The sequence below is a fragment of the Macaca thibetana genome, chromosome 4 (assembly GCF_024542745.1).
Source record: "Macaca thibetana thibetana isolate TM-01 chromosome 4, ASM2454274v1, whole genome shotgun sequence".
Lineage (NCBI taxonomy): Eukaryota > Metazoa > Chordata > Mammalia > Primates > Cercopithecidae > Macaca > Macaca thibetana.
In genome coordinates, this window is record NC_065581.1 from 93,594,230 (window position 1) to 93,604,553 (window position 10,324).

At 33.6% G+C, this 10,324-nt stretch overlaps 1 protein-coding gene across 2 annotated transcripts in view; it reads left to right on the forward strand.

Annotated features, from left to right (window-relative positions):
- Positions 1-9,131, forward strand: part of UFL1 (UFM1 specific ligase 1) — a 33,011-nt gene extending 23,880 nt beyond the window's left edge. For both annotated transcript variants that reach the window (XM_050789619.1, XM_050789620.1), the window contains exons 13-19: positions 2,042-2,159; positions 3,294-3,460; positions 3,551-3,681; positions 5,301-5,381; positions 5,704-5,789; positions 6,354-6,534; positions 7,147-9,131. In XM_050789619.1, the coding sequence (XP_050645576.1) occupies positions 2,042-2,159; positions 3,294-3,460; positions 3,551-3,681; positions 5,301-5,381; positions 5,704-5,789; positions 6,354-6,534; positions 7,147-7,362 (980 nt within the window). In that variant the 3' untranslated portion in view covers positions 7,363-9,131. The remainder of the gene's footprint in view (positions 1-2,041; positions 2,160-3,293; positions 3,461-3,550; positions 3,682-5,300; positions 5,382-5,703; positions 5,790-6,353; positions 6,535-7,146) is intronic.
- The last annotated feature ends 1,193 nt before the right edge of the window (positions 9,132-10,324 follow it).

A 10,324-nucleotide genomic window follows, 5' to 3' on the forward strand; every position in this document is an offset into this window, starting at 1 on the left:
CTAGAAAGCCATAAAGACTCCTCCAAAGACTCCTGGTCTTGATAAACGACTTCAGTAAAATATCAGGATACCAAATCAGTGTACAAAAATTAGTAGCATTTCTATAAATCAGTGCCTTTCAAGCTGAGAACCAAATATTATTTTTTTTAATAGCTACCAAAAAAAAAAATACCTAAGAATACATTTTACCAAAGAAATGGAAGATCTCTACAAGAGTAACTACAAAACACTGATGAAAGAAATCATAGATGACACAAACAAATAGACATCCCAGGCTCATGGAGTAGAAGAATCAATATTGTTAAAATGACCATACTCCCCAAAGCAATCTACAGATTCAGTGCAATCTTTATCAAAAATGAACATCATTTTTCACAGAATTAGAAAGATATACTCCTGTAGTTCATATGGAACCAAAAGAGAGCCTGAAGAGCCAAAGCATCCTAAGCAAAAAGAACAAATATGGAGGCATCATATTGTCTGACTTCAAATTATACTACAAGGCTATAGTAACCAAAACAACATGGTACTGCTAGAAAATTGGACACATAGATCATTGGAACAGAATACACAATCCAGAAATAAAGCCACATACCTACAACCAACTGATCTTGGACAGGGTCAACAAAAATAAACAATGAGTAAAGGATACCCTATTCGATAAAAGGTGCTGGGAAGAACGAAACTGGATCCCATCTCATCATATACAAAAATCAACTCAAGATGGAGTAAATATTTAGAATGGAGTAAATATTTAGAATGTAACACATGAAACTATAAAAATCCTAGAAGAAAACCTGGGAAAAAATATTCTGGACATTGGCCTAGGCAAAGAATTTATGATAAAAATCCCAAAAGCAAATGCAACAAAACCAAAAATTGACACGTAGGACTTAATTAAACTAAAAAGTTTCTGCACAGCAAAATAAATAATTACAACAGAGTAAATAGCCTTCAGAATGAGAGAAAATATTTGCAAATTATATTTCTGACAAAGGACTAATATCTAGAGTCTACAAAGAACTCAAGAAAAAACCCATTGAAAACTGAACAGAGGACAGGAACAGCTATTTCTCAAAAGAAGAAATACCAGCAGCCAACAAACACATTAATAAATGCTCAACATCACTAATCAGAGAAACGCAAACTAAAACCGCAATATATCATCGTACACCAGTCAGATACACCAGGCTATTATTGAAAAGTCAAAAAACAACAGATGTTAGTGTTGATATGGGGAAAAGGGAATGGTTATACACAGTTGGTGAGAATGTAAATTAGTTCAACCTCTATGGAAAACAGTATGAAGATTTCTCAAAGAACTAAAATTAGAACTACTATTTGACCCAGCAATCCCACTGCTGGGTTTCTACCCAAAGGAAATGAAATTATTATATTGAAAAGACACGTATACTCATATATTCATTGAGGCACTATTCACGATAGCAAAGTCATAGAACCAGCCTAAGTGTCCACCAATGATTGACTGGGTTAAGAAAATGTGGTATATACCATGGAATACAATGTAGCCATTAAAAACAATGAAATCATGTCCTTTGCAGCAACATGGATGTTAGTTCATTACTCTTAAGTGAACTAACTCGGAAACAAAACAAAATACCACATGTTCTCACTTACAAATGGGAGCTAAACAATGGGCACACATGGAAAATAATAGAAGGAACTCCAAAACGAGGGAAGTTGTGGAGGGTGTGTAGGCAGGGCAAGGGTTAAAAAAATTACCTAATAGGTACAATGTTCAGTTTGGTTAATGGGTACAGTGGAAGCCCAGTGCCTACCAGTATGTCTTATATTCATGTAACAAACATGCATACGAAACCCCTGAATATAAAATAAAATATTTTTTAAAAGTTTTATTATATATCCTAATTTCAAAATTGTTTTTACTAAGTTGTTGCTATTTGACATTAACAGTTGAGTAATGAATGAATTGTTGTCTTACTAAATATATTAATGGAGTCCTATTTGCCATTTGGTTGCATGTTATTTATTTATTTGCCATTGCTCATGTCTGTTATAGGAAAGAAGAAGCCGGAGATCAGTTTTATGTTCCAGGATGAGATTGAAGATTTTTTGAGAAAACACATACAAGATGCCCCCGAGGAGTTTATTTCGGAACTTGCTGAGTACTTAATAAAGCAAGTATAAAATGTATTTTTTCTGTTTTATGATAGAAATTCAGTGGGTTAAGTAAGATTTTTTCCAAGATCATAAAAAGCAAATGTATTAGATATTTTTGTTTCAAACTTGGACTTTAACCTAGCCACCAAATTTCAGATTTTGTTTGCCTACAGCAGCAGTTTAATTCAGCAAATATTTGTTAAGTGCTTTGGGCAAAGCAGTATGGGAAATAAAAGACAGGAGCTGGAAAGTGTCCTCATTCACTGATCTTACAGTCATAGTCTTGGTTAGGGAGAAAAACACCGGCATTAACCACTGGCTGGTCTCTTCTATAGCATGAAAAATAACATTCAAAAGGAAGAAAAGATAATTTTCTATTTTAATTTGGCAGAAAGTAAACTGTTTAAGGATAATATAGAGTAACAAATTCACTTCAAAAAGAACAAATTTAGGCACTCCTACCTTGTGAATGGCTAAGGGTATTTTTATATAAAAATGAGGAAGATTATGTATAACTTGACCATTAGTAACTAACTAACCTGGTCATCCCTCAACTTAGTTTCACTGTGTACGCTTCCATAAATACAATCCAGGAGAGCAGTGTATCTAACTTTAATTTTAGAAATATAACTTCTGTGGTGATCATTTTTTTAATATAAGTATTTTTTGTGCATAAATGTATTATAGAACTATATTTTTCACATGTAAAAAATGAAATAGTTACTAATCATTTTGCACTGCTTTTTAAAATAATTATTTTGTTAGGCATAAAAAGATTTTCTTTAAATATATTTTAATATTTTAGAAATTGAGAATTTTAAGTTGGAATTCCTGAAGATGAAGAACAGATTTATAGTCTACTATTCTCCAAATTAATTTTAAAAAGCAATTTTGAATTATGGGGGTTTTGTTCTTGGTGTCTTAATTGCAATAACGTTGAATACTTTATAATAGAGAAAATTAATCTATTTCTGTTTTAATTCCTAGGGTTGGGGAACAAATTGTTAGTGAACTTGTGTCTAAATTAATTTTATTTGTATAAAAAATAGAGATCTCTATTCTTAAGCATTATTTCCATAGAAACAAAATTCCTTATCTACATAAATACTTAGTACATTTTAGTGAACTAAATATATTTGTCTTGTGCACAGACCTCTTAATAAAACTTATCTCGAGGTGGTACGTTCAGTATTCATGTCTTCAACAACTTCTGCTTCTGGGACGGGCAGAAAACGCACAATCAAGGACTTGCAAGAAGAAGTTTCAAACCTGTACAATAACATTAGGTTATTTGAAAAAGGGATGAAGTTTTTTGCAGGTATACTTAATCTTTGTTAATCTTATTTTTTCATTGATTTTCATAATTTGGGGAATAAATTAGTCTTAATAAAGCTCCTTTATTTTCCAGATGACACACAGGCTGCTCTTACCAAACACTTGCTGAAGTCAGTGTGTACTGATATCACTAACCTCATTTTCAACTTCTTAGCTTCGGATTTAATGATGGCCGTAGATGATCCTGCAGCCATTACAAGTGAAGTATGTTAATGATTGCTTACCGCTCTTCATGTGTTCTGTTTTGCATCTATACACATTTTATCTTATCTTATTTGGAGTAAAGAGGAGAATAAAATACAGTAAAAGAGGTTTGAGGAAAAAAATCTAAGTTTTTTTATTCAACTTTTGTACAATAATATATACAGTTGCTAGCAGGATTGGCAGTATAACTAGTCTGTTAAAAATAATGATGCTTTATTACTTTAGAATAAACAGTTTTTTCCTAATTATTATGTCACATTCCCTCTTCCTAATGACTGGCAAATCCCATAACATTCTGACCCGTTTCCATATCTTTGAAGTTATTTTTCCTTTAAGGACATCTCATTTCAATGTTTAGACTAATTCCAATTTAATTTTTTAAAATTCTAATCTCAAACTAAATTCAAAAGCTCATCTATTCCCTTCCTGCGATGTAATGTAGAGCAACGGCTCCCAATTGCATAGAGAAAGAAAGGTGCGGTCTATCCCAAGATGACAACCCCTCCTTCTCGTCCTCTTTCTTCTCTATCCTCCTCCCACCTCCTCTACCTCCTCTTCCTCTTTCCTATTCTTCCTCCTCCTTCCTCACCTCTCTAGGTCCACTTCAAGTTGGAGATTTAGGAAAAATGAGGGAAGAAGAAGTGTCTTGATGTGACTGACTACATATCACTGCTTTGATCACAGTCAAACCAAATCAGTCTGATGTTTGTGGTCTTTGGTGATGTAGTTAGTCGTTGCCTCATAGGCAATATAAGTTGTTTCCTTGGAATGTTGTTTAGTTTCATGTGACTTCTCACAGTAAGGACCATCCCTCAAACAGAGGAACAGTTATTCCTCCTACCCCAGCAAGGTGCTGGCCCCCTTCCCTTCTTCTTGAGCAGCAAATTCCCAATTGTCTGGACAGTTTAATGTCTCTGGCCCTTGTACCAACCTCTGCTGTGGAAAATACAGGAGATCCTGTTCCATGCCCTTTAAGGGCCACAGAAGGATTGGTGTGTGATTGGGGCAGGGAGGCTAGACAGGAGCAACTCGTCCCTAATCTTCCCAGACATTATACACTTCAGAGCCTGTTGTCAAGCCGTTCCAGCAAGTCTGCTCCAAAATTTTATGCCAGAAGAAACTAAAAGACTCTGATCAAGAATACCGTAAAACTTCAGTGGACACTTACATGTAGAGAGAGGTGCTGAAAAGATTCCTCACACCATAGAGCATAACAAGCATCCAGCCTCGAACAAGAGCTCAGTCTCCCATCTTCTAGGCATCCTTGGTCTTTATGAGTGGGGCCCTTCACAGCTGTCACTGGGGAGAGAAAAACACTCTCTTCCTGCTCCAATGGAAGAATTAGCCTCTTAACCCAAATATTCTGTTTCTCACAAGGTCAGTGACTCTAGTCTTTCTCTTACATTGATGAAGCAGGTGGGAGCAGCAGGGCTGTATCTAGCCTGTTTGGCTGATTGGCTATTGACTCTAATAATGTTTTTGTCTCTAATTTGAGATCTAAAATTCAAGAATATGATAAATTCCACTCAGCAACTTGTTACAGTATTTTTTTCACTTTATCTTGTATCCACTGCATGTCAAAAGCACAGTACTGAAAGAATTTTTATTTACCCCTACAGATAAGAAAAAAAATTTTAAGTAAATTATCAGAAGAAACCAAAGTAGCTCTTACAAAACTCCATAATTCTCTGAATGAAAAGGTAAGTAAAGTTTTATTCTGTTTACATGTCAGGGCTAGCAGTTTGTTGCAAAGATCTTGGAGTAGATTTTTTATCAGAGTAATTGTAAATCCAATCTAAAACTAGTATTTTGCGCTCAGCTGCCTCTTTGAAAGGTGAAGAGAAGACCAAGCTACTGGCATTTTACCATTTTTAGTTCTATATCACAATTTCTAATTTATTGAGAAGTGACCCTTTTAAAAATTGTATTTAGGTTGTAAAATTACAACATAGTTATTAAATGGCTCTACTTCTTTAGGCAGTTATATATAGAAGTAAATTATGGTATTCAATGCCTTTTCAGAGCATAGAAGACTTTATTTCTTGTCTGGATTCTGCAGCAGAAGCTTGTGATATTATGGTGAAAAGGGGAGACAAAAAAAGGGAAAGGTAACATTAAATTAGTATATATTTGGTAGTGTTCTTAAATGTGGGACTTTTCATATCTGAAATTTGAATTTGTCTGACTGTTACATAGAGAATATGTATCTAATGTGTCTAATATATCTAAATGGCTGTAGACCTTCCAGATATTCGAAGTCTTAAAATAGTTAGATATTTCTCTCTGACCCTCTGGATCAAGTAGCAGAGTTTCTTTATCCTATAGTTCATCAAGCCCAGGAACTTTTTATTAGCTTGGGGACTTTCCTTACAGCAAACCTCATCTAAATCAGTGCGAATTTGTTTGACCTCCAGCAACTCAAAACAAAAAACATACTTTGAGTATTCCCACTCTATAACTTTTTCTTTAATTTTGTAGCATACTAATCTATCCATGCCATTTAGGTTTTATGTGTATATATCTCTATTGAAAAGTTAACTTAAAATATTTATGGAATTAGATAAACTAGAGAAGCTAAAAATTAACAGAAAGGGATGAATTGAAATTGGTGAGAACTTCTTAAATTATGATAATGAATTTGTGTGCCTTTTTTTTTTTTTTTTTTTTTTTAGACAGATACTGTTCCAGCATCGACAAGCACTGGCTGAACAGCTGAAGGTCACGGAAGACCCTGCTCTTATTCTGCACCTCACATCAGTCCTGTTGTTTCAGTTTTCAACCCACACCATGCTCCATGCACCTGGAAGATGTGTCCCACAGATCATTGCTTTTCTTAATAGTAAAATCCCAGAGGTATTACATTTTCAATACACTTGAAACTTTCAAAACTTTCAAAGTTTTAGATTCTGAATATTTTGAGTGGATTGAGACGAATTATTGTCAGCACTCAGGTATAAAACATATTAACATCAAAGTCCATTTCCAAAAATGTGAACAGAGGATTAGGAGATTAATTTTTAAAAATTCCACATAGCTCAAGAATCTTTCAAGAATGTTCTGAATTTGGAAATTAAGCTTTCAGAAAAGATACAATTATGTCAAATCTCCCATTTCAGCTTCTTAAGTTTAACTTATCCATCAACGACCCATTCAAAAGTCTTTTCCTGTCCCTTTTACCTATAAAACCCCTCAACTAAAAGGGAACTTCCCTATCCCTTTGACTGTATCTTTGGTGATAGAACCAGGCAGGGTCAACTTATGGTAAAGTGATTTGCATTCATGTTTTATCTCTTCTAAATTGTACACTCCTTGAGAGCAGAAACTGCTAGATGAGACTTGCTACTTACATGGCCAGTTTTTTGTAAAGATGAGGACCTTCAATGTGTATTAGTTAAAGAAATTCTACTTTATCTGTTCCACAGAGAGTTAAATTGTGTTGGTTAACTTTTCTTTCCTTTTTCACAGGATCAGCATGCTCTTTTGGTAAAGTATCAAGGTTTGGTTGTAAAGCAGCTAGTCAATCAAAATAAGAAGACTGGGCAGGGAGATTATCCCTTGAATAATGAATTAGGCAAAGAACAAGAAGATGTTGCCAATACTCGTAAAGAGCTTCAAGAACTTTCTTCATCCATTAAAGACCTTGTTCTCAAATCTAGGAAATCATCTGTGACAGAAGAGTAATGATCTTAATTTACATTTGTCATATAGTAAACATTTTCCCCCAAGATTGGAGGTGAGTGGTCACACAAAAGTAGTCACTATACAGCTCCCCTCTCCTCGCAAAAACCACCTCATACACACACAATTCAGTTAAAACAGTAGTGTTGTGTTAAATGTAAATCTTAAAAAGATGTGAATTTTTGTAATTGGGTTCTTCATGGAAGTTTTTTTCCACCTTATTTTCACACAAATACTATATGAAATTTTTCACATAAACATTATTTTCACATAATTTTAAAAATTACATATTTCAGGTTTGTTTTCTTTCCAAATGTTGAATGAAAAACAAATTTTCTGATCCATTTATCCCTGGGGAAGGATTCATTTGTTGTGAGTGCCAGTATACTTAAATGTATACTTTAAATACATTTAAGTAGAAATTTAAAATGTGGTCTTTTTTTTAAAAAAAAAAAAAAAAAACACTTCTGTGTCAGAAATGAAAATAAATCACGTATTTTATTTTTAAATAGAAAACACTACTTCAAAACTAAAATACAGAAATTTACAAAAAAAGAAAAATTATTACTAAGCCCTTGCTTTATTTTTGGCAGAATAAACATTGATTTTGGTTGGGGCCACAAGGATGCCTTTACAGGTGCACAAGAAACGCTAGAGTGGCCCATGCATTGTTGTGTTCTATTCTAAAACAAGCTACTAACAAGAGAGAGAACACATGCAATTTATTACCAGTAAGCATAAGTCATATTTAACATTGGATAAGCATTTTATACAAAGATTTTTCTTTGATCCAGTTTGCATTTGTACATTTTATTTTTTTAGTTCCGTAGCTGCTCTATCACATAATACTTTGTAAATACTAGTGTGAAAAACAGATAGGATGACTTTTCCAGTGGTAGGAACATCTGTACGTGCATTTAAATCATTACAAGCTTTTTTCCAAAACTAGAAACCCTTATTAAAAAATAAGTATTTTTGTTTTCTGAAGATTATTAGTTAAAAATAACTTAAAAAGGTCCTTAGAGTAATAATTTCAACCAAATGAATTTCAGGCAACAATTTACTATTTATCAAAAAGGAATTTAATTATTTTTAATGTAATTACAAATTAAATTTCAAATATTTAAAAATACTATTTTATATAATTCCTTATGACATTTTAAACTTTATATTTTAAAATATTTGAATACAAAAAGATCAGTCTACCTCTACTCCATTCTAGACAAAGTATTAATCCTTAGTGAAAGTAATTAAATTGCTGACTTGGCATTATTATTAAAGTTGATAGGAATGCAACATTAAATTTAAAAATGTTTCCCGTGGGTAATTTTCTATTATATATTTTCATATGGAAAGGGAAAAATGATAAATCCTCTGTAATCACAAACCCCAATTTCGTTTTGTTTATTCAGCTTCTAAAATATTGAACGCCCAGACTTTTAATTCAACCTTTAAGAACCTTATCATTTATGTTTCAGTAGATATGAAAGTAATCCATGTTTGTGTCAAACGATCATAGAAAATAAATAGAGACAGTCAAGCAAGTAAAAAGAAAAGCATTGTTTTAATTTGTTTGCATTTTTTTCATTTGTCAAAATGCTGCTTTTGTTGCCACAGTAAAGAACGGTTTTTATTGTTTTGTAAGTAAAATTACATAGCTGATTTTGTGTGTAAAGATTAATTTCCTTAATAAAAATTATTATATGTTTACTGTGATCTTAATAGGCAGGATTAAGAAAGTTATTTAAAATAAAGTTACCTATTCTACTAAATTTTATAGTACTTTGAAGCTTCTATTAACACAAAGATTAATTGGTGCATATATTTTATGTATATATATTTTGAATTCTCATTTTGAACATTATTAAAGGATTTTATTTTTCTTACACAAAAATAGTTCCATAGCTCTCAGTGTCTTTCATTCCTTGAGAGTTTGCCATTCTAGAACCATTTTATCTTAGTAAATGATTTCTCAGTTAACTAGATTTCAGCAAATGTGTAGCTGTATTCTTGCATATGCTAATTCCTGCTATTGCAGTTGGGGTAGAAATATTGGAAAATGTGCTTAGGTATTCATGTTCATGTGTTCCAGCTCTAGACTTACATGTTTTTCAGGAGTCAAAGGAAACTCTTGGCCATCAGAAAGATCCAATGAAGAGTGGCATATAGTATCAAAACCGCAGTGTATTTTGTGAAAAGACCTTAATGCTAAATTAGGACAATAAGTGTAATAGTTGCTTAACCTGAATGTAGAGCCATCTTGAACTTACTAGAGAATATGCTTTAGTCAGACCAAAAAGCACCAAGGATAAGGTCAGGGTGCAATGGTGATCTGAAGCTGGAATCAGATTGAAAAGGAACAGTTCATTCCTTCCTCAGAAACGACACTAGACCCAGAGTGTATTAGTCCACTTTCACACTGCTAATAAAGACATACCTGAGACTGGGCAATTTACAAAAGACAGAGGTTTATTGGACTTAAATTTCCACGTGGCTGGAGAGGCCTCACAATCATGGCAGAAGGTGAAAGGCAATGTCTCACATGATGCCAGACAAGGGAAGAGGAGCTTGTACAGGGAAACTCCCCCTTTTAAATTCATCAGATCTCATGAGACTCATTGACTATCACGAGAACAGAGCAGAAAAGACCTGCTCCCATAATTAAATCACCTCCCACCCTGTTCTTCCCATGACACGTAGGAATTGTGGGAGTCAGAATTCAAGATGAGATTTGAGTGGGGACACAGCCAAAACATATTCCATCCCTGGCCCCTCCCAAATCTCATGTCCTCACATTTCAAAATCAATCAGTCATGCCTTCCCAACAGTCCCCCAAAATCTTAACTCATTTTAGCATTAACTCGTAAGTCCACAGTCCAGTGTGTCATCTGAAATAAGGCAAGTCCCTTCCTCCCATGAATCTATATAATCAAAAGCAAGTTAGTTACTTCCTAAACACAATGGG